Source organism: Polyodon spathula, chromosome 2 (assembly GCF_017654505.1).
Source record: "Polyodon spathula isolate WHYD16114869_AA chromosome 2, ASM1765450v1, whole genome shotgun sequence".
Taxonomy (NCBI): domain Eukaryota; kingdom Metazoa; phylum Chordata; class Actinopteri; order Acipenseriformes; family Polyodontidae; genus Polyodon; species Polyodon spathula.
The window spans coordinates 6386880-6412016 of NC_054535.1; the positions used below are offsets into that span (position 1 = coordinate 6386880).

The window sequence follows — 25137 nt, forward strand, 5'->3', positions numbered from 1 at the left end:
AGAATTTTAAAAAAGCATGTTTCTCTATGTGAATATTTACCCTACTGTGTTTAAGACAGCCATATTCATGGTGGCTGTTCTAAATACTGTATTACTTTGAATTACTGCCGCCCTTGAATAAGTGGCACAATCAGATCTCAGATTTGTAATAGACACCGCCCTCAATAATGAAACTTGTAAATTTTTTTTTTCCTTACCCTAGCTCAAATAAATGCAACACTTAATAAAGAAACACATTCAAAACATAGTATGGCAAAACATTACAAATAGAAACAAAATCAATTGAATAAACTTGAATAAAGTATATTTCAAAGAATACAATTACCCAAGCAAAAAATTGAATCGCGCAGTTACACAGCACTATATACTGATACAGCAGCACTAAAATAAATATATGTATATATTTAAGAATTAGCAAAAGAAGTAATAGATTTTAGTTGTAATGCAGGAGTGTTGTCTCATCATTTAAGCTTCTTGAATGCATTTGTGTTTTGGTTGTATGCATTGTATTTTGGCTAATAAGAGGTGCTGCAGAATCCTGATCCAGCCAGGAAGTTCGGAGAGTGGGGGGTGTGGTGTTCTGGGGTGTCGGCAGGCTAGTGGCTCTTTCACTGTAGCGTTGCTGTTTAGGGGATAACCACGGGATGAATTCATCTTAATATATATTAGAGAGTTCAGCCCTGTGACTTGTAGAAACTGCTGTAAGAAAATAAAGGGAAAATAAACCGACCTGCTCGGTGTCGAATTGACATTTGTCTCGTTATTATTTCCCTCTCCACGCTACACTGGTATGTGTCCTCACCTATTCAAACACTGATCTGCGAGATCAACAGCTTTCAGTTGAAAGTTATAGAACTTCTTCACCGTCCTGATCAAGTTGTATCCGCAGAAATAAACTTCAATATACCCCTCCGTCAAATACCGCAAAGTTTTGAAAACCATAGTACTTCTAATTACCGTCGCCCTTGAATAAGCATTGCAGCTGTTTTTAGCAATTTAAAATAAATGCTGCAGCGTTAATTCAAAGTAATATGGTAAGCATTGTAATGATTTAATTCTAGCTTGTGTTTGATGTACCGTGCTATAGAAATGGGAAGAGCTTGTGGAAGGGTGGTGGGTAATTTACTGACACAGGAGACAGACAGGTGAATTTGGCAACACCGCACAGGTGCCCAGTTTTATTTCAGGGTGCTATTTTTTCTTTAATCCGGCAGATGGCGCTGTGGGTTCGTTGTCTGATTTACCAATGATGGTAAACAGAACCACGGGCATACCAAGCGATGGTACACAATACCGGCGCCCTTGCAGGTGCTGGAATCAACTCCCCAGTAATGTTGTTGAAGCTGACACCCTGGGATCCTTCAAGAAGCTGCTTGATGAGATTTTGGGATCAATAAGCTACTAACAACCAAACGAGCAAGATGGGCCGAATGGCCTCCTCTCGTTTGTAAACTTTCTTATGTTCTTATGTTCGAAACAATAATTCAAAACAGAAGGCACAAGGAAACAGGGAAAATAAAACAGTAACAAAACTACAAAGAAAAGGTGCTGCACTTTGCAGCGATATCCTGGTCGCCGCTGCCCGTGCGACCCGGATCACAGTCCTACACTGCCGGCTCACTAGCCTGCTCTGATATACTCATCAGGGGTCTGCCCAAGACTTCCCCGCCCTCAATGTCTCGCTCTGAACCTCCGTTTCTTTCTCTCCCACTGGTTCTCGGTCCTGGACCAGCCCTTCCGCACTCTCGGCATGTTTAACAGGGCAGCCCTGAGGAAACAACGGAGCGTTAATTTATAGGGCTAACAATCTCCCAAGACGCGCCTCTCAGCCATTCAGAGATGGGAAAAGTCCACACACCCACTTTCCCACCTCCCCGTGTCACTGCCATGACTCACAGGTGGTTGTTGGGCGACTGCCGCCCTCTTCCTGCAGCCCTGTGAACACGTCAGCAGAGTCAGCACAGATCTCTCCGTTACAGAGCTGTTAAAGCAAGTGGAATTATGATTTCTGTGTATTGCTTTAGAGAGCTGGAGGTGAGGGGAAGCCATGAGGCGCTTGGCAGAGAACACAAGCTGAGGAAAGAAGTGGAAAGAGAGTATAAAGAAAGCAGGTCCATTACAGAGATCCGAAATTCCTTTAACCCCAGTTAATCATTTTATGTAATAACAAACCTGTCTTTGGAAATGTATATGCCTAGATGCAATATGGTTCATTTCAAAATCCTAGACTGAATTGGTACTTTAGGAAAAAAAGTTGAATCATTGGAAAAGATTTGCATTTGAATTGTGTATGAGGCTTCTATGTAATGTGCTTGGTTGTGATGGTGAGTAAAGAATGCAGAATTTTGGTGTGGTTCTAGAACACAGTCATCAGAATTGTAAATGTACTCTTCTCCTCTAGTAGGGATTTATGTTTCATTGAATACCCTGCTGTTCTAAGGAGTTTTTTTTTTTCTTTTCAAGGCAGATTTGTTTCAAAATCAGAAGCTGCCAAAGGAGTACAATGATTTTTTAGGCGACACTAAGGTAAGGTTCTGTGTCTTTGTTACCATGATAATGAAATACTTTATTTCTTTTGCTTTGTGAAGAAAGTTTTTATAATGTATATTTAGTTTTCTTCATTCCCACAGCCTCGTTCTGGCAAGAGGTTAACCTTTTTACAAGGACCAGGAAAGGTTATGACGGTGGCTATATGCATGTAAGTTATATTCAGTACAGCTATTGATTTAAACATCTTCTTTTGCAGTTTGTACCATTTAGATGTGAAAAGGAAAACCAATAGCAAGTAATTCGAAACTGTAAGAGAACTAGTGTTAATATCTAGATGAGTGTAGCCAGGTTCCTGTGTAATTTGACAACCACTGATCACAACACTCATGCCTAAGCTGAATGGGCACCTCACAAAGTGATGCTGCTTTTAAAACTAGGATATCAAAACACAGACAAAAATAATGAAAAACATCACTGAACGATTCCCTCCCTTAAAATAATATTCCTGCTTTGGGTTTTTCTCTACAGAGGAATTGCTTGCATTGGGTATCAGTCAGCCTGTCAGGAAGGAACCCAGACCCTGGCCATCCGTAAGATGTTTTTTTTTTTTCTTTTCTAGTTACAAATTCTTATTCCACGAGCAGGCAAGAATTGTAAAGCAAAGTTAACCAATTATTGGTTTCTAAATATACCATTGCATTAAGTCATTATCGTTATTCATGAAAAGAAAGCATGTTGGCATACAGTACCTGTAAAACCGGGTCATTTTTAAAGTAATTGCAGCCATTCTTACCACATTGGTACTTCCATTAACTACATAGGTCTCTAACATGCACTTCTTAAAGAATTTTCTTTTTCATTATAAAACCAAGACAGCTAGTAGTACATTAAGTTCTCAGTTGACTTGCCTTGCTTTCCAGGAAGTCTGTTACTGCCTTGGTTACCGCAGCAGCATCTTCAGGGTCAAATTCTATAACTTGTGTTCTAGATTAAAGTGACATAGGTTTGAAATGAAGTATGTTTTATGGTTCATAGGTTTGAAATGAAGTATGTTTCTGAAGTGTCTTAGGCACCCTGTCTACAAAATGTATCGCTAGTATTCTCTGTCTTTTAGGTATGTTTTTTCAAACATGCACTACATTGCATCCCTCATAAGTGGTGTTTGCATCTTCATGATGGGAGCTGGCCTTACGTGGTACCATGGGATTATAGGCCTAACGAACCCTCAGCCTATCGAATCTTTACTTTGCGTAAGAGCAATTTAGTCATGGTATTGTATTTGAGCCCATTTGTCCCTGCTGTTGTGTTTCCTCTTTGAATACCTGGCAGCAGCTTTGCTTCTTATAATGTCAGTGTACCTAGCATTTGTATTCATGGGAGCAGTTTGTGTGGGGCTAGTAGATAATGCCCCAACTCAGTCTTTGCAGAGAGCTGAACATAGTTCTTTAGTGTGCCGCTTCAGCTGTTCGTCTTCCATATTGATCCAGATGCATGTTGCAGAATGATGCTTTACAGTTAAAATAAGGAAATCTGCTAAACACAAGCCTTATTAAAGAGGAAGGTCATATTCTGGCTTCAAGAAATAATTTGTGGATCCCAGGATGAATGAAATGAACTCTGCCTGAAAGTGGGGGTACAGATAAGGCACCCAGGGATCTGCTTCAGCAGTTTCTTTTTTTGGACAAACTTACTTAAGGAATTTTGTATTTACTTTTTATCTTCAGGCATATTGCATTCTGGCGGGGTCACTATTCTCAGAAGAAGGTATGTAAAGATGTATTGTATTACCTTGTTAATCCCATGTGAAATATTCTTTCAGGTGACTTTGATAGGCACTTCAAAAAAGGTTTTAATAAAGCTCAAAGTATTGCTGTTCTTTAATAGTTTTTTTTCTTTTCTTTCAAACAACATTTTGTGGCGATCAATGAAACCAAGAAAAGTGCTGAAATCAGAGGAGTCTCATTTTATGAATATGGTGTGTGCCTGTTTTTCAGAAATTGAAGTAAAATATTCAGAGTGGCTCAAGATACATTATACATCTGTAAAAGCTGAATTTAGTTTATTTTAGTTTTGGTTCATAGCAGGGCACAGATAATGCTCAAACATGCTGATTTGATTGTGATGAGCCCTGTTCACACTTGCATGTTTATACCGGTGTCGTCGTGGAACAGTATCACAACATCTGTTCACACTGGAGTTGTTATTGTTGTGGTAACGGTATAACTGTATCGAAACAAAACCCAGACAACAGCCAGTTTCATACTGACACAGCTGCGATGTGTCTCTGAGTAGTGAAGTGTGACAGGTGGATCTGTACGACAACAGAATGTATTACCAAGATTCTCAACTCTGCCTTTACTTCTGTCATGCCACTTTAATTAATGTATCGGTTGTCTATATTTACAGATAAGTTACACTAGTAAAAATATATACAAACTGACAACTAATACCAATAAAGCTTTATAATTGCACCCATCTGCTTTAGTACTGTGTAACAGGCTCGTCTCTGTTTTCTGCACATTCCCCATCTGTACAGAAAAGTACATTTTTCATTCCTACGGGTTGGGTTTTTCGTCGAGACATCCTGGGCAAGAGTAAACTAGACTTCTCAATTTTTTTTTTTTATTTTTAAACCTGGAGATAATATAAGTTCAGTCCGACACGACTCCATTGACAGTCAATAGAAAATCTTCTCCCGAGCTCTCTTTATCCCACAACCCTTTGCGTACAGTGTGACTGAGCTCCATCGAGTCTCTTGAGTTTAGTATCTTGGTGTAATACAGAACGTCTTTGATATAAGTGTATCGATGTAAATCAGCTTACACGTGGACCAGTATATTGCAACAGTATTGGTCTTGTACTGGTGTTGAAAAGTGAGTTAGGACAGAAAGTGGCATCGTATCGGTATATTGTAAATGCAAGTGTGAACAGGGTAATGGAGAGTAGGGATGGGAATTTTAAAAGTGTAAAATCTAAAGAAGTGGTCAAACGTTTAATAATATGCTAGACATTTCTGTATCTGATGCCGAGAGACTAATGCATGCCTTTGTTTAATCTAGAATGGATTACTGTAATGCACTTCTCTCTGGTATCCCAAAAGGTGTGGTGTCTTCTTGCAGCTCGTTCAGAAAACAGCTGCTAAAAAATAGTGACCAGGTTAGCCCTGTTTTAGCCTCCTTACACTGGTTCCCTGTGCAGTATAGATTAGGTTTTAAGATTTAGCTGTTAACCTAAAAGGATTAGCACCTAGTTATTTGCAGGAGTTACTGACCCCGTATCATCCAAATCACACTCTGAGATCACAGGATGCGGGGCTGCTGGTTATGCCTAGATCAACAAAATCAACATGGGAGGAAGGGCTTTTGCATGCAGAGCCCCTAAATTACGGAATGCCCTTCCTTCTTTCATCAGGGAAGTTGGGACTGACAGTTTTTAAGTCAAGACTGAAATGCCCTGTTCCCTTGTTTGTCTCATGTTACAGTAACTATCATGCTATTTGACAGTGTCAGTCTTCCAGCCGGACTGGCTAACCTGGAATTTCCTTTTTTGTTTAGTTTACCACCAGATGTCATTGTTTTGCTGAACTTACTTCAAACTGCTTCTAAAGACACAGCTGGTGGGAGAAATTATATTTAGAGTACCTATTTTTCACTTACATTCGACCCACGTATTAAGTAACTTAACCAAAGGGAACCCCTGTTGTGATAGCCTGGGGTTTCTGGGTGTGGGAACACTTTTAGGAGCAGTGTCTACATTCCTAATATACACCAATACCGAGGCACTTCTGGGAAGACCTGTCCAGCCAGAGCAGGTACAGAAACTCACTGAGTTCCTGGAGAGCGACCCTGCTGTAAGGTAAGCACGCCACATAGGGATACTCTACTTACTCCGTGGTAGGACAGCTTCTCAAACGATGCCGATAACTAGAAATTAACAACCAACAACAACCTTGTTTCATCATCTCTCGAATGTTAAACAGTGGTCAGTTTTTATAAATATTACCTTATTTAGGGTCAAAAACAATACATTGAAACAGGTGCCTTATTGGTATGCTGCTGTTCATTTTTTGTTGACTATTTTCCCTTGCATCCTGCTACAGTGCTGTACATTGGCTTAAAGCACTTTTTAAATTTCTTTTTTCAGTCATTTCATATGTTGCAAAATCATTCATTTCCTATATGCAACCCAACATGGGACTATTAATCTCCTATTACTGTACATTAAAACAGAATGTGAACTCGTTGTCCCTCTAGTCAAAGTGAAAATAAAGTGAGCCTTCAATGAGTGCTAAGCAAGGTTTTAAAATTCGTTTTATCACCTCTGATTATCAGTAGCAACATTTTACACTTCAGCTTTGCATTTCAAAAGCGAGGCTAACAGAGTTAAAGCTGCTGCTGCTGCTGCTGCAGTTGGTGTCATATCCGGTCCTGTTCTGCAGCTGTATTACTCCAATGCCCAATAAACTATACTGTATTTTTTTACTATTTATATTAAATTTAAATACATGAGTGCATCACTGTAGTGGTACCTCGAACGTATAGAAAAGCAATAGGCTAAGTTCAGAGTGCATCCCTATTATAAAAACAAGCTAGGGGAGGCTAGTTATTTAACTGGTCACTTTCTTCGTTGTACATTTGAACAGTGCTCCTGCAAGGTCGCTTGTTCATCTTAACTGTTTCTTTGTCGATGCTTTTGTTTGTTCCAGGGCTGTGCATGATGTAAAGGATAGACATTGGGTTGAGCAAAGTACGCTTCAAGGCAGAAGTAGACTTCGATGGGCAAGTCATAACCAGGTCCTACCTAGAGAAGCAAGACATTGAACAGATATTAAATGTATGTAAGTGTTGTTTGCATGTGAAGTAAAATATAATTGTAAGTATCAAACTTGTTTAGTTTATACAGAAACAGAAACAGGAGTTTGAAGGTGAATGAAATGGAGTTTCATGTTTTCACGGTGTCAGCATTCAAGATTCCTTATCCACACCCTCATTTGCAGCTCCAGGACCAAAAGGAAGAGACAGCCTATTAGCTTTGCCTATTGCCCAGTCAGTCCTTTTTATTTAAAAGCCCAACCCATCATGCACTTCAGGTAGGGTTGGACGATAATGACATTTTCAGCTATCAATTATCGTCTGTAAATTATGACGATAATCATGTTTATCGGCAGCATAGTTGGCAGTCTAAGTCACTGCTTTTAGAAGAAAAATACTAGACAGTATATGCACAGTTCCTAAATTTCTGGTGGGTGCCCAGAACAAATGTGAATATAAAAATACACCTATTGTAATTTGTCTATTAATAAATTATGTAGTTCATGTTTTAATATACATTTTAACAATATATATATATATATATATATATATATATATATATATTATATATATATATATATATATATATATGATATATATTATATATTATAAGAAATTTGTGCACAATTGTTAATTTAAATGACATTTACTTTCATAATAAGGTGCCACCAAATGTATTACATAACAAAACTAAATTGATATTGTTACCTGGAAGCATTTGTTTTCTTTACTATTGTGGCGAATCTTCCATTAAGAGAATCACACTAGGTTAAAAAAAAACCTGCGTGTGTGTGTGTGTGTTTGTGTGTGTATATAGTTGTATAGGAACATATTGAGTTTTGCACATCACTGCTTGTATGCAAACAGTTAAATCAAATAAACCGCCTCTCCTTCCATCCTTCCATTAAAAGTTAACTCTCTTCTATTTATGCAACTACCCTTTTACAATAGCAACAGACCATGTAAATATAACTATATATATATATATATATATATATATATATATATATATATATATATATATATATATATATATATACTGAGTGTATAAAACATTAGGAACACCTTCCTAATATTGATTTGCACCCCACTTTGCCCTCAGAACAGCCTGAATTTGTCAGGGCATGGACTCTACAAGGTGTCGAAAGCGTTCCACAAGGATTCTGGCCCATGTTGGCTCCAATGCTTCCCACAGTTGTGTCAAGTTGGCTGGTAGTGGATCTCTACTCCGAATAGCTTGTTCCATCTCATCCCACAGATGGGCAGGCCAATGCAGTAAGCTGAATTCACTGTCATTTTGGTGGAACAATTCCTGGACAATCCTAGCCCTGTGGCATGGGGTATTATCCTGCTGAAAAAATCCATCCATACACTGCTGCCATGAAGGGATGCACCTGATTGGCAGTGATGTTCAGATATACTGTGGCATTCAAACGTTGCTCCACTTTTATCAAGGGGCCCAATGTGTGCCATGAAAACACACCCCACACCATCACACCACCACCACCAGGCCGCAATGCTGACACACGGCATGATGGATGCATGTACTCATGTGGTTTTCTCCATACCCTAGACCTCCCATCAGCAAGAAACAGCAGGAACCGGGATTCATCAGACCAGACAATGTTTTTCCAATCCTCCAGTGTCCAGTGCTTTCGTTCCTTAGCCCACTCCAACCACAGTTTCTTGTGTTTTGCTGAAAGAAGTGGAACTCTGTTAGGTCATCATACCCCATTCGTGTCAAGGTATGACGAGTTGTGCATTCTTTTATGGGTCTTTCGGCACCAATGTTGTACTGGACTGTCAGTTGACTAACTGTAGCTAATCTGTTGGTCTGCACAATTCGTGTCAGCCTCCTTTGGCCTCTTTCATCAATGAGCCGTTTCGACCACTGGCCTGCCATTGGCTGGATGTCCTTTGGGTGGTGGACCATCCTTGATAAACACGGGAAACTGTTCAGTGTGAAAAACCCAGCAGCGCTGCAGTTCTTGACACACTCAAACCGGTGCGCTTGGCACCTACTACCATACCCCGTTCAAAGGCACTTAAATGGCACTTTTGTCTTGCCCATTTACCCTCTGAATAGCACACATACACAATCAATGTCTCAATTGTGTCAAGGCTTAAAAATCCTTCTTTAACCTGTCTCCCCTTCATCTACACTGATTGAAGTGGATTTAACAGGTTACATCAATAAGGGATCATAGCTTTCACCTGGATTCACCTCATCAGTCCATTTCATGGAAAGAGCACGTGTTCCTAATGTTTTGTGCAGTCAGTGTGTGTGTGTGTGTATATATATATAAGAACATAAGAACATAGGAAAGTTTACAAACGAGAGGAGGCCATTCGGCCCATCTTGCTCGTTTGGTTGTTAGTAGCTTATTGATCCCAAAATCTCATCAAGCAGCTTCTTGAAGGATCCCAGGGTGTCAGCTTCAACAACATTACTAGGGAGTTGATTCCAGACCCTCACAATTCTCTGTTTAAAAAAGTGTCTCCTATTTTCTGTTCTGAATGCCCCTTTGTCTAATCTCCATTTGTGACCCCTGCTCCTTGTTTCTTTTTTCAGGCTAAAGAAGTCCCTTGGGTCGACACTGTCAATACCTTTTAGAATTTTGAATGCTTGAATTAGGTCGCCACGTAGTCTTCTTTGTTCAAGACTGAACAGATTCAATTCTTTTAGCCTGTCTGCATATGACATGCCTTTTAAGCCCGGAATAATTCTGGTCGCTCTTCTTTGCACTCTTTCTAGAGCAGCAATATCTTTTTTATAGCGAGGTGACCAGAACTGCACACAATATTCAAGATGAGGTCTTACTAGTGCATTGCACAGTTTTAACATTACTTCCCTTGATTTAAATTCAACACTTTTCACAATGTATCCGAGCATCTTGTTAGCCTTTTTTATAGCTTCCCCACATTGTCTAGATGAAGACATTTCTGAGTCAACAAAAACTCCTAGGTCTTTTTCATAGATTCCTTCTCCAATTTCAGTATCTCCCATATGATGTTTATAATGTACATTTTTATTTCCTGCATGCACTACCTTACACTTTTCTCTATTAAATGTCATTTGCCATGTGTCTGCCCAGTTCTGAATCTTGTCTAGATCATTTTGAATGACCTTTGCTGCTGCAACAGTGTTTGCCACTCCTCCTACTTTTGTGACATTTGCAAATTTAACAAGTTTGCTTATTATATCAGAATCTAAATCATTAATGCAGATTAGGAATAGCAGAGGACCTAATACTGATCCCTGTGGTACACCACTGGTTACCACACTCCATTCTGAGGTTTTTCCTCTAATAAGTACTTTCTGTTTTCTACATGTTAAACACTCCCTAATCCATGTACATGTGTTTCCTTGAATCCCAACTGCGTTCAGTTTGAGAATTTATCTTTTGTGCGGGACTTTGTCAAAAGCTTTCTGGAAATCTAAATAAACCATGTCATATGCTTTGCAATTATCCATTATCGATGTTGCATCCTCAAAAAAATCAAGCAAGTTAGTTAGATACGATCTCCCTTTCCTAAAACCATGTTGACTGTCTCCCAGGACCCTGTTACCATATAGGTAATTTTCCATTTTGGATCTTATTATAGTTTCCATAAGTTTGCATATAATAGAAGTCAGGCTTACTGGTCTGTAGTTACCTGGTTCAGTTTTGTTTCCCTTTTTGTGGATCGGTATTAGGTTTGCAATTTTCCAGTCTGTCGGTACCACCCCTGTGTCAAGAGACTGCTGCATGATCTTGGTTAGCGGTTTGTAAATTACTTCTTTCATTTCTTTGAGTACTACTGGGAGGATCTCATCCGGCCCAGGGGATTTGTTTATTTTAAGAGCTCCTAGTCCCTTTAACACTTCTGCCTCAGTTATGCTAAAGTTATTTAAAACTGGATAGGAACTGGATGACATGTGGGGCATGTTGTCAGTATCTTCCTTTGTAAAAACTTGTGAAAAGTAATCATTTAATATATTTGCTATTTTTTTTTCTTCATCTACGATTTTGCCATTTGTATCTCTTAAACATTTAATCTCCTCTTTGAATGTTCTCTTGCTGTTGTAATATTGGAAAAACATTTTGGAATTGGTTTTAGCTCCCTTAGCAATGTTCATTTCTATTTCTCTCTTGGCCTTTCTAACTTCCTTTTTGACTTGCGTTTGCAGTTCTGTGTACTCTTTCTGCGTACTTTCTTTTTGGTCCTTTTTTAATGCTCTGTAAAGTGCCTTTTTTTGCTGAATATTTTTTTTAATTGATCTATTAAACCATTTTGGCAATTTAGTTTTACATTTAGATTTGTCTACTTTAGGGATGTAATTGTTTTGCGCCTCTAGTACTACATTTTTGAAGAACAACCATCCTTCTTCTGTGGGTGTTTTCTCTATTTTACTCCAATCTACTTCTGTTAGTCTCTGTTTCATACCTTCATAGTTTGCTTTTCTAAAATTGTAAACCTTAGCTTTAGTCATTACTTTTGGGGTTTTAAAAAACACTTCAAATGAGACCATGTTGTGGTCTGAGTTTGCCAGTGGTTCTCTGACCTCTGTTTTAGTTATTCTATCTTCGTTATTTGAAAAGACTAAATCAAGGCATGCCTCCCCTCTAGTCGGTGCCTTGACAAATTGTGTTAGGAAGCAGTCATTTGTCATTTCCACCATTTCTATTTCATCCTTCGTGCTACCCACCGGGTTTTCCCATTTTATATGGGGGAAGTTGAAATCCCCCATTAGTATGGCTTCTCCTTTGCTACACGCATTTCTAATGTCATTGTATAACAGATTATTTTGATCACCATCTGAATCTGGCGGTCTATAGCATGCTCCTATTATTATGCCCTTTGAATTTTTGTCCGTTATTCTGACCCATATTGATTCGGTTTTATTTTCTTTGTCCAGGTTTAACACCTGGGCTTCAAGACTGTTTCTTATGTATAGCGCTACCCCTCCTCCTCTTCTGTCCTGCCTATCTTTCCTATATAGTGTATACCCACAAATATTATATTCGTCCCCATCACTCTCAGACAACCACGTTTCTGTAACACCTATCACATCATATTTACCTGTTAGTGTAGTAGCTTCAAGTTCTAGAATTTTGTTTCTGATACTTCTAGCATTTAGATAAATACATTTAATGGTTGTCTTACCTGAGTTGTTGTTCTTGTTTTGATGCGGTCTCCCTTCTGTTTTTTTGTTGATTTCTTCCCCCTTCCTTTCTAGTTTAAATGCTTCTGAACCTGCTCGAGGATCTTTTCTCCAAGTAGACTGGTTCCCTTGTTATTTAAGTGCAGTCCATCCCGTCTATACAGATAGTCCTCATTGTAGAATGTGGTCCAATGATCAAGATAGGTGGAAGCCTTCCCGTGTGCACCACGTCTTCAGCCATGCATTTTGATTAATGTCCATATGGTCCTTTGCAAGGTGCCGGTAGTATACCAGAAAATATCACAGTTTCGGTTTTCTCTTTTAATTTCCTTCCTAGCTCTCTGAATTTGTTTTTGGTCTGCCTCTTCCAATGTTGTTTGTACCAATGTGGACGACTACTGCCGGGTCGTCTCCTGTTCGTTCCAGGAGCCTGTCCACGTTCTCAGTGATGTGCTTGACCGAGGCTCCCGGAAGGGAGCACACTGTTGTAGTAAGGGGGTCCAAACTGCGAATTGAACTTGCTGTGTTTCTCAGTATGGAGTCCCCAACAGTCCTGGATGTTGTTCCTTTCATTCTCTTGTTGTTGGTTCTGCTCATCAAAATTCTGAAGTGACTCAAATCTGTTGGTGTTTTGATTTCTGGTGGTTGTGTTTGACGAAGTTTCTTTTTTTCCCTGCTTCTGCCTACCTGAACCCAGCTGTTCTGACCTTCTATCTCCCTGGTAGCTTTCAGTCTGGTAGCTTTCCAGCTCCATTTCTAGCATACTTACTAGTTTATGCAAGTCCTGGATCGCGTGGCACTTTACGCACACTTGGTTTAGCTCCGCTGGGTTTTCTCGGATTTCCCACATCAAGCAGGTGTCACAGATTACTGGCTTGAAGACCATGTTGAGGGTTTTTTTTTTTTTTGAAGTTTAGTTTCTTCTGCAGCCGTCAGCCTGCTTTCAAACTGCTTCTAAACTGCTCTGTACTTTTCCACGCCTGTACTTCTCCCACTCGCTGTCGCTGGGAAGACTGCCTCGTTTAACTGCGTTGTTCTGCTGTGCTGTTGGCTCCTCCCCTCGCCCATGTCTCAGAACGGCGCTGAATTTGAATCAGCTGCTCCGAGTTTCAGCTTGTTTGTTATCAGAAAAACACACGCGGCTGTTAGACTTTGAGCTGCTGCTGCTGTGTTTCCCCAGTGTCCTCTGTTTTCTGATTAAAGCAATTCAAGATGCAGTTTCTCCTTACTGCTTCTAAACTGCTCTGTACTTTTCCACGCCTGTACTTCTCCCACTCGCTGTCACTTCCACTCGCTGTTGCTGGTGCGATACATTTATCGCTGCAAAAAAATGATTGTGATTATCGATATTTTCGATTATTGTTCCAACCCTAACTTCAGGTACAATGCATCTTCATTCAGCACTTCTGCTATTCTTTATGGACACCAATTATTTCCTTGCTTCATTCCTGATAGTCTTGTTTTACCAACTCTGATCTGTTCTTCTTTGATCTCATCCTTGCACATTTTCACATTTCATTATATGTTCGCCTCCTGTGCCAGGTTATTCCTTTCGCATTCCTGTTCTAGTCTCTGCTATGTACCTAAGGAACAAACACATCTCTAATAACTGGTATTTGTTTTTGGCATTTTGACTTTAGCTCTGCATCCCCAAATCTAATAATCTATCACTTTTTATGCACTGAAGCACCTCAGAGTGCTGTGTGATTCCTTGAAACAGTACATGCTGCAACAATTGTATCAGCACACAGCCGTGAATTCCTTTGTGTTGATCTGTATATGAGTGCAAATTGTGGACCAATTTCATAGCTCAGTGTTCTGTAATGTTTTTTTGTGTGTGTGTGTGTGTGTGTTTTTTTTTATATATATAGTGCATTAATGAAAGTGCATATGTCTTAATTGAAGGACTGGGTTACATTCTGGAAACAATGTGGTCCTCAATTGTTGTGTAGTGTTCAAGGGCTGTAAGGTATTTTTATTTATTTTTTCTGTCCTAACAACTTATTGATATGAAAGGACTCAAATATACTAACCTTGTTTTTCTAATCGGTCGTTCATGTTCTTAATGTCTGCTGTTGGTACATACGTGTGTGTACATACATTAAAACTTGATAAGTTATCTGCTCTTGTCAGGTAGCATACCCCTGATTAGACTGAATTGTTTTTTTTTCACTACAAGAGAATGCAAAAGGCAGCTTGAAAAAGCAACAGCTGCAGTGATTTTAATAAAAAAAAAAATTAAAAAAGGGTTGTTTTCAGTATTAAGTAATGTTGCTCCTCTTTTTTTCCCCCAGGAAATTCAGCAGGTTAAAACTCTAGAGGACTTTGAAAACTTAATTTGAAGCATGGAGAGACTATTATCGACACCCTGGGGGCTGAATTAGACAGGCTTGAGAAGGAACTTAACGTGAGCTAGGACAATTTATCTTCTAACATTTGTATTTAACTGTAGCTCCTCGCTCTCCAAGAATAACAGACCTTAGAAGCCACGTCAAGTATATTTACACTCAGAAGATTAAACATAAAGGGCAGTTTGTTCAAAGAAAATAGAGGCAGAGCAGGTCTGACTAGTTGCTGTGTGCTGGCTGCACGGGTAATTCCTTCTAAAGATAGGAATGTAAACACAGGCAAATAACGATTAATGGGTTTCCACAAAAAAAACTAGATTTAATAACAAAGTTGGTTATGATTTTTATCAAGCAGAATCTGTTTTTTAACTTGATTTTAGTATGCGCCATGTTTTGCAATGTAGTTTTACCTTGGATCTTCAGTAAAAGAAGGTTGATTTTATTAGTGTCCAGTAAGCAAACATTTTAGCTTCTGATGGCATTAGTTTGTCTTCTTGATTTTCAGTTTCTTAGATTTTACCTCAATTATTTAATTATTGAAGGATATGGACACTTTACTAAATTGTCCTTAACCATTTAGGCTAGCTCTGTGTACCTCACAATGTGAGCTCTATTGCAAAACCTCAGAGATTATTGTGTTCTGTTTCGGCAATGTAATCCAGATGTCCGACCCGTATGTCTGGAGATCTTTTAATCTGCCGTGGAGCAGCTGAACCCAACCTCCAGTGCTGGAACTACCAGGATACAGAACTCGCTGACGCACTAGACTTGAATACTCGTTATAAGCATGTGTTAGGCTGTCAGAAGGGCGTACCCTGTAGCTTGTTCCCGGTCATACGTCTTGCACCCTATCACATACTGAAAACACTTGACATCTTTGCTGTAGTGGTAATACTTGTTGACGTCGATTTGTGAATTGCTTGCCCTTCTATTTTAATGTCGAAATCCGATAGAGACTCCGGAGGTAATAAGATACTGTTTTTGTTTTTTTAAATAAATGTAGGTGTCCAGTAAGAATCCAAGTTAAGTAGAAACAGTAACAACTAAGATAAAGACAAGTTTCGACCCCTTGATGAAGTCTGTCAGTTTTAACATGAGTAAAAATAAAGGTTGAAAACGGTAACAGGGTTATTGTTCTTTAGTCAATAGGTCCAATTAGGACAGCGTAGCGAGCAGAGGTTTGTCTACCATAGCATACGACGCAGTGCAAGACAAGGACTGCTGTAACATTGAATTTCTACCTGTAACAATTATAAAAATACTGAGTCTGTTTGCTAGTCAATGAGAGACTACTGTAAGATTTAAAATAAGAAACAATACATGCTGCAATCATATTTATGTGTATTTTAGCAGATACCATTGTCACATTTCCGATTAATTGATTACCCCATATATTGTAAATGACACTGCCCCTTTCAAACAATCTGTCTTTATTTAGAGTTGCTGGTTATATTTATATTCACACACACATAATTTTGCCTAGATTTCTTAATTTGTCCTATTTGTTAAAAGTAAACTTTAGTTTTATTATTATTTAAATTAGGTGGTGACATTTTGGGTGTAATAAACACTTGCTGCCGAAAAGAAATGGCTGTACAGTATTAAAAAAATAATAATTATATTTGTGATTAAAAACAAAGCATTTTTGGTCTTTAAAAAAAAAAAAAAAGGCTTGGTGTGTAAGTTTTATTTAGATACCCTTTTTGTCTTTTCTTGAACCCTTAAAAATGATATGATGGAGTGTATAGGTATATTCTAATAATTGACTAAAGTAATAATAAAAAAAAAGTATTATGTATTACAGTTTCCAGATTCATCATACATGTTCTTTTTTCTGAAAAAAACATGTTTCTTTTTTTCCACGAGGGGCCCTTGAGATGGAACTTTATCCATTCATTAAAAGCAGTCACCTAAAATCAAATCACTTTTTGAGCTTCAGAATAGTTTAATATGGTAATAGGATTATTTTAAGTGTTGCAATAACACATACTAGTACTATAACTCTGAGAGTACCAATATTTCAATGCTTACTTCATCGTGAAGGGGCAGGACAAGCAAATTAATATTTTCCAATTTAATTTTCCAGTATGTCAGAAATGCTGGATTCTAACCTTAATTATGTATAACTGTTATATACAATGATCAAGTACTGCTATTTCTTTGAATTATTTTTCTAATCCTACTATAGATACTGTTGTGACGTTTCTAACACAATTTAGAAGTCTGGAAATGTATAAGGGCTGAAATAATGAAAAAGAAACGGTCACCCAAAAAGAGGACATGTACAAGGTATGTAAATCTATAGAGTATTTCTGCAAGTAAACATGCAAATCGACAGAGAGGGTCTTACTAATACCTCTTTTCCACTGAAAACTGAGCCCTCACAGTGTGGTTAAGGAGAGTGGGTTGTTTTTCCACTGCAGAGACCAGCTGTGTTACTGACGTCACATGCAGTGAAAGACAGTTGTTATTAATTATTGTTATTAACTCAGTTTGTCAAAAGATGCGCAAACAAATGATGGTAAAGACATTAATAGACCAATGGTATCGCTATATTTTGTAAATATATTTAGGATATATTTATATCTTTGTAATCCACAAATTTTACTGATTATATCTACTTACTATAGTTCTGTTGAAGGGGGAAAAAGGTTTTAAAAACTAAGATTTGCCAAAGATACTCCGTTTTAAGGATAGTTGTGTTTTCTAGTTGTTTTTTTGTTGGGTGCTGTGACAAAGTGCCCGCCCCTGTGTATATTATCTGTTATGTGTTGCGTGTGGTGTGTTTAAATGTTGGTGTATAGACATTGGTACACGGGATATAAACGGGTCTGTAACACGAGTGTTTAAAAATGTATATGTGTATTTAGGCACGAGGATTGCACAGCACTTCACGTGCAAGTAAAATGTAGTAATATGTGAGCACGAGGAATTGCACTTTAATTCACGTGCTGGGATTCAAGTGAATAATTAATTGGTAATTGAATCCCAGCACAACAGTATATACAGATGCACGTTGTCACATACTCGAGGTTGGGTGTTCGGTGAGTGGAGAACGGGAGTGTGTAGGAGAATTAAATATTTCAATTGCTATCACGTGCTGGTGGGACCAGCACGATACTTGTTTATTTAAAACTCACCTTGTTTGTGTGTCTAGCTGCTCACCGTTTTTTGTTAAGTATTAGTCCGTTTTTGTTTGTCTGTTTTATTTTGGCTACCAGTGCCGTGTCCTGTTTGTTTGTTTGTTTGTTTAAACCTTTTATTTTCCAATAAACCGGTGCAAGCAAGCGTCATCATCATTTCACATCATCTGTCTTTGTGTTCATTCCTTTTCCTGGGTCTGACATCGCCCACTTCGGCCGTCTCTGTGACACGTGGTGCCATGCGTGGGATAATAGCGCCTCCAAGCGTCAGACCAGGAGAGGTGTTTTGTCAAAAAAAAAAAAAAAAAACATGGAAGGCTGGGACTGGAGAGATGGCTGCCAGGACCTGGAGGAGTTCCTCGGTGGTCTGGAGGACCAGGGCTGGTGCCTTGCCTGTGGGGAGTTTGGGCACCCGGTGGTGCGCTGCCCCTACCAGGAAGGAGAGGAGGAACTGCCGCAGGAGAGGAAGGGGAGGAGGTGGCAGAGAAGGGGAAAGGGGAAGAGGAAGGCAGAGGTCCCATCGCTGTCTCCAGAGCCGCACCAGTCTCCTGCAAGGGAGGGAGAGCCGCACCAGTCCCCTGTAACAAGGGGAGACTACATGCCGCTCCCACCTCCACCGCCAGGAGACTACATGCCACCTCCCACCACCACCTGGCAGAGCAGAGCAGGAGCTGCCACTGCCTCCGCCACCTCCATCGGCAGGAGCAGAGCAGCAGGAGCTGCCTCTGCCTCCGCCACCACCGCCAGGAGCAGAGCAGCAGGAGCTGCCTCTGCCTCCATGGCAGAGCAGCAGGAGCTGCCTCTGCCTCCGGCCTACGCTGCCTCCATCCTCCACCGGCAGAGAGACAGGAGCTGCCTCTGCCTCCTCCACCGGCAGGAGACTACACGCCTCCTCCGCCTCCACCGGCAGGAGACTACACGCCTCCGCCTCCTCCACCGGCAGGAGACTACACGCCTCCGCCTCCTCCACCGGCAGGAGCTGCCTCCACCGGCAGGAGACTACATGCCTCCGCCTCCTCCACCGGCAGGAGACTACACGCCTCCGCCTCCTCCACCGGCAGGAGACTACACGCCTCCGCCACCTCCATCGGCAGGAGCAGAGCAGCAGGAGCTGCCTCTGCCGCCTCCACCAGCAGAGGGTGAATGCCTGCTGGGTCCCTGTCCCTCAGCAGAGGGTGAATGCCTGCTGGTATCACTTCCCCCACCAGCAGAGGGTGAATGCCTGCTGGTATCACTTCCCCCACCATCACGAGGAGAGGAGCTGGAGCTTCCTCTGCCTCCACCTCCATCAGGGGGAGATGAGCAGGAGCTGCCTCTCCCTGCACCAGAAGGACCAGGACTAGATGCTGGCGGTCCTCAGCAGCCCTTGCAGCCCCAGCCCTGAGCACCGGGAAGGAACCTCGTGGCCGAAAAGGGTGGGGCCAACCCTCACCGAACAGGACTTGTCCGTGAGAGCCAAAGCTCATCGCTTGCGCTAAGGATGCCACCGCCCGCCTGGGGTTGCCCGTCGCTCCGCATCACCTGGGGTTGCCCGTCGCTCCGCATCACAGCCGGAAGTACTGTGGCCGGAACCCCACCAAGGGGAGCTGCCAGCACCGAAGAAGGGGGAAGGTCAGGAGACCACACCCCAAGCAGCCTTTCCGCTGCCAGGACTACCCTGGCACGAGAATACTACCCCGCTGTCAGCATTACGACGGGTGGGGTGGGGTGGGGGGTATATGTGACAAAGTGCCCGCCCCTGTGTATATTATCTGTTATGTGTTGCGTGTGGTGTGTTTAAATGTTGGCGTATAGACATTGGTACACGGGATATAAACGGGTCTGTGTAACACGAGTGTTTAAAAATGTATATGTGTATTTAGGCACGAGGATTCACGTGCAAGTAAAATGTAGTAATATGTGAGCACGGGGAATTGCACTTTTTAATTCACGTGCTGGGATTCAAGTGAATAATTAATTGGTAATTGAATCCCAGCACAACAGTATATACAAATGCACGTTGTCACATACTCGAGGTTGGGTGTTCGGTGAGTGGAGAACGGGAGTGTGTAGGAGAATTAAATATTTCAATTGCTATTACGTGCTGGTGGGACCAGCACGATACTTGTTTATTTAAAACTCACCTTGTTTGTGTGTCTAGCTGCTCACCGTTTTTTGTTAAGTATTAGTCCGTTTTTGTTTGTCTGTTTTATTTTGGCTACCAGTGCCGTGTCCTGTTTCCGTTTTCGTGTTTAAACATTTTATTTCCAATAAACCAGCGCAAGCAAGCGTCATCATCATTTCACATCATCTGTCTTTGTGTTCATTCCTTTTCCTGGGTCTGACACCGCCCACTTCGGCCGTCTCTGTGACACGTGGTGCCATGCGTGGGATAATAGCGCCTCCAAGCGTCAGACCAGGAGAGGCGTTTTGTCAAAAAAAAAAAAAAATGTAATTGTTTGACTTTTTTTGTAAATAAGTTTAAAATTGTTTTTTTATTTTTACGTAATTGTTTTATTAATACAATAAAGGTCAAGGATGAGAAATTTGGTAGAATGTTGTTTTTGTGCGTGTGAGTTAAATGTACCCTACCCACGGTTTATATTTATTTGCTTCAAATCGTCAGAAACAAGGGCATAAACTTTTTCATTTCACGACTCCAGATCTTTCTGAACACTTCTAACTGCCCACAGAGAAACTAGAAGCAGCACTTCCTCAGCGTCCCAAGGCTCTACTTTTCTCTCATCACACTCGCTGCCCGCCATGTTTGTTGTTTTTTCTTTCTGGAGTGTACTGACTGATGCAATGTACTGATGAAAATCCTTAACCCCGCCCCTGGCTCGACTAGCAGCCGGATACAGATGTCTTGTGAGGCTGGAGTTCCACGGTTTGGTTCTCGCTCGGCTGGACAAAGAGCCAGTGGAGAAGCACCCACACCCGTGCCGTACCCAACCCTCATGGGTCAGGTGTGCCAGTGGAGAAGGGGTATAAATTATTTAAAGGGAGGCAGATCAATGAATACATCTCTATGTGCTTAACATGAAATGTATTTTTGAAAACTAAATGTGCATAAGGTATTTTCCATGCAAATATTGCTAGCTGTTCAGTTGGACAATTTTCTGCTAAACTATAATGACATTTCCATCCCATAATTTTACATTTATAGAGAAACAAAAAACTTTGGGAACAGGACTTAAAGCACTTTTAATGTTCTTCCTTGAAATGCAACAGTTTTAAAATATAATGTAAGGAATTCTTCAGTTCAATACAATACAGTTTGTGTAACTTTTGATATAACAGACAACAGCAAAAAAAAAAAAAAAAAAAAAATCTTGTACAAAATGGCTATCACAATAAAAAAAAATAGATAAGATTACTATTTGCTTCACAGTGTTTACATGACCAGTCACTTGAGCATATAAAATACATAAATTAAGTTGGACAATTCATTACATATTCACTATTTTCATTCTACCTGGTAAGCATTAATACATTTCTTTTTTTAAATTACCTTGATGTTCAAAGGCAAATCACCTTTGCAACAAATAGATTTACTAACAGACAATTATTTTACAAAGGCGTTTCAAATAGTTTGAGATGTGTTTTTGAATGATCGGAGACCTGCATATTATATTATATTATAATATAATGAATGTTTGATGAATGAAGGATTAAAAGTGTAATGCAATAGTGTGCTCTCTTATTTTGGACTCGTAGAGACACACCAATTCTGAGCAGTCTGGAAGACATCTTGAGATGTCTAGTTTAATATATGCCCTTTGAATCTTATAGATGTGTGCTAATGTTAACTTAAGGTAAAGTTTGGATATGTACAGAGCCTATGCAATAATTCAATCAAGCTTATACATTTTTGTAACACACCATTTTAAAGGAAACTTTTAATGCTGATACTTTTCTTTCTGGTTTAATGTCATATCATATGTCCTAGGTTCGTTTAGTGCCTGTCAATTCTTGATTCTAGGCACAGAGAATGATCTCAAAGCACTTCAGTTCATTAGGGGAAGCCGCTGGCTTGTTAGGGAATAAGACAGAAGGAATAGAGAGGATTTCGCAGTCATCATGCAACCAATTATTTATACTGATGTTTGACGTGCTTTGCAGCCAGTGAGACAGATTTCAATAAGTCGCTAAGGTTCTTCTTTCAAGTAGAATCTGAAGTAGCTTAATTTAGAAAGTACAAGTATTACAGACTTGCTTAAATAAGGGCCAATGGAAAGTTATATTTGAACATCTATGACACAGTATATAACTATTATTAGCTCTAAATCAATTTGCTTTTTGTTGTACCTGTACTCCAATTACAAGGCATATTTTTTAGCATCAGTGGTGGTTACATACTAGCTGAGCTTAATTATATATTAATGGGGGGGGGGATTATTTAATTTTTTCAAACAAATGTAGATCTACCCTTCTGATTTTCTCTTAATGAAGACATTCCAGAATTTTAAAGCACCAATCAAAGCTTACTGTGCATTCCAATGCATTGTATTACACACAGTAGATGTTGCTGTTCCTTTCAACAGAATTTGTATCTCCCTTGATCTTTGAATCTTTCGGTTTTATTTTATTTTGATGATGAAAGCATTGACGTCCTTTATTCTTGCATTTGGCACTTAATACAAATGTCACCTGGCTTTTGAAATGAGTGCTACATTGGATCAATGAATTTACTGCACATTGAAACTGTCTGCTTTTAATTGATGGACTTTTTTCCTCATTTAAATTAGTTTTGCTGAGAGGAATTGTTATTAAATCAATTTAAAACTTTTAATTTCCATACAAAAATCTGTGTATATGTTACACACGGGTTTCATGAAACACATCTTACAGAGTAAATCAACCTATGCACACCTCACCAAAGGCAACCAAGGTAACGTGGAAGAGATCCTCTAGATTTAGATTAAAACAAGTGCTTTGTATGGAGGCAACAGTGGATGAAAACTAAGCAGCTGTGTTCTGTAATAACTGAATACATCATTTCAAATTTAAGTTGCAAACTGAAGATCTTCGTGTCGAAGACACAATGTACCCAACAGTTAGCACTGCTGAACTGAAAGCAGCTTGTGCTGGATGGCACAGGGACAGAAAACAAGATGTGTTTTACAGTAAAGTGCTTCTCTGATAATTCCCTGTTTTCAGGGTGACCTTTCCCCACTGAATCACGAGGAGAGAATTCACCTGGAGATGGCAGGTCTAACGGAGCAGCAAACAATACACTGCCGGGGATACTTCATGAACATGTGTGTCCCCAACACAAATCAGACAATACCGGTTTGTAAAAAGTGCAACTATAGAACACATACTCAGACTGGAAAAATAATAGCAATGGTTTTATGTAAAAATAAAAATAAATTTTAAAAAGGATGAAAAGCCTATTAAGTTATGAAAGCACAATGTTTCTGCATTCTGGTAGCAACCCTTACTCACATACAGCACTTCTAACTATTTGGTCATCCGTGGCTTTCACCCATAAATCATCGGGTGGACTGCATATTGTTTAAGAGTTTAGTTTAGCACACATTATGAGTAATGGCTTGGTTACAGCTACATCATTAGTAAGAAGTAACCATTTGGCAAAACAGTCAGTAATTCTGAGGCAAAAAAAGAAGACAGCATTTAAGAATAGAACTATTGGCAAGTCCAAAAGTATTGTGGTACCGGAGAACACATTGGCCTCTTTTCAAAAAGGAAAGAGAAGTCGGATTAGAGGTCTTGAATAATGACCCCCCCCCCCCCCAAAAAAAAAAAAGAGGCTTTCCGTTATGTTCGGCACTGATTTTGGTATGACTTAAATTCGTCATGGAAAATTTGTACATGTGAAAAGAGGGATCTGGGCAATGTGATTAGAAGTCGATAACATTCCAGGTAAGCAACTGGGTAAGATTGTTGAGATTTTCTGTAGGCCACTGTTTTCGGTAGAAAAGGTTCAGCTGATTGAGTCCTGCGGGTGGTTTTCCTCCCCTTGAAGTCTACAGGAAGTTACAGGGCTTCACATACACATAATGCTTGCTGAGGGCTGTCTCAGCCCGAGACCTCATCCAGACTCAGATGAATGTTACTGAGAGGATGAAGATCGCAGGTGTTTCATCCAGCTCTGAATGATGCAGTCTCTGATGACTCCAACTTAGACGTGCCTCTCAAAAGATCTATATACTGAAGATCCTGCTAGCAGCTCTTCTGGGTTTTGTATTTGAATGGACTCAACAGTTCTGTCTCCTACACAGGCTACAGGAGCCACAAGGCAGTGAGAAATGAGGGACTGAACGTGCAGTGCTTGAAAGCAGCTGGGGACCCCTCTAGCTCTCATTTCAAGACCAATGGCTAGTCACAAAGGGTCTAAGAACAGGCAGAGTTGCAGATACAAAACCAAAAATAATATGACAGACAAGCTTCTAGTGAAGCATCAGTAGACAAGTTAATCCAGAACATATTCTTCCATGAAATATACGGTGCATTGTGCCGCCGAATGCCCAAATAATTGTGTGACTCTGTTTCAGTTTTGTTAAAGGAGAGGAGTGGTGATACTGAACTGCTGCAGAATCTAACTCCTGTTTCAGTCCCCGGACCTGTCTTGGGATCCCTTCAGGAACAAGTCATCCTGTGACAGGTGGCTCTCAAAGCTCTCGTAGTACATGCTGCTGCCACTGCTGAGGAAGGTCCCCACTGCCCGGCCCTGCCGAGCGTGACCGACAGCATCGCTGAACACCTTGTTGATCTGCTCTTCTGAAGGCATCCACCAGTCTGGATTGGAGGCACAGTGCATTCTAATGAACTCTGACAGAAAACAAATACAAATGCAAGAACTCCATTAGGAACACTGCAGCTTGTACAGAAGTAAGAAGTCATTTTGTAAGAAATTATTTTTCACAGATGTCTCTGTAAAGTTAGCCATGCCTCAGTTTGAAAATATGCTGTTAAAACTTCACATTATTTCCAGCATACAGACGTTCCCAATGCTTGTTCTGTTTAAGAATAGTCTTGTATGTTTATTGGGGTTAAGTACCGTGCGTATACAGCTACTGTATATAACCTAAGAATACATACACTATAGGATCATATTACACTACTGTACATTGACAAGTTTAAGGATTGTTTTTAAGGACTGTTTTATGAATCGTGTTTTTAAGGAATAAACAGGGAATATACATTTTTATCAAGCATTGTAATAAAACCTTGCAGCCCTTATAAAAATGGATCAT

At 40.0% G+C, this 25137-nt stretch overlaps 1 protein-coding gene and 1 pseudogene across 2 annotated transcripts in view; one reads left to right on the plus strand and one right to left on the minus strand.

Annotated features, from left to right (window-relative positions):
* Nucleotides 1-2001: 2001 nt before the first annotated feature.
* Nucleotides 2002-15489, plus strand: LOC121328765 (annotated as a pseudogene).
* An 8189-nt stretch (nucleotides 15490-23678) lies between these two features.
* LOC121327469 (BEN domain-containing protein 4-like) overlaps nucleotides 23679-25137 on the minus strand; it is a 29138-nt gene continuing 27679 nt past the window's right edge. For both annotated transcript variants that reach the window (XM_041271550.1, XM_041271540.1), the window contains exon 5: nucleotides 23679-24712. In XM_041271550.1, the coding sequence (XP_041127484.1) occupies nucleotides 24492-24712 (221 nt within the window). In that variant the 3' untranslated portion in view covers nucleotides 23679-24491. The remainder of the gene's footprint in view (nucleotides 24713-25137) is intronic.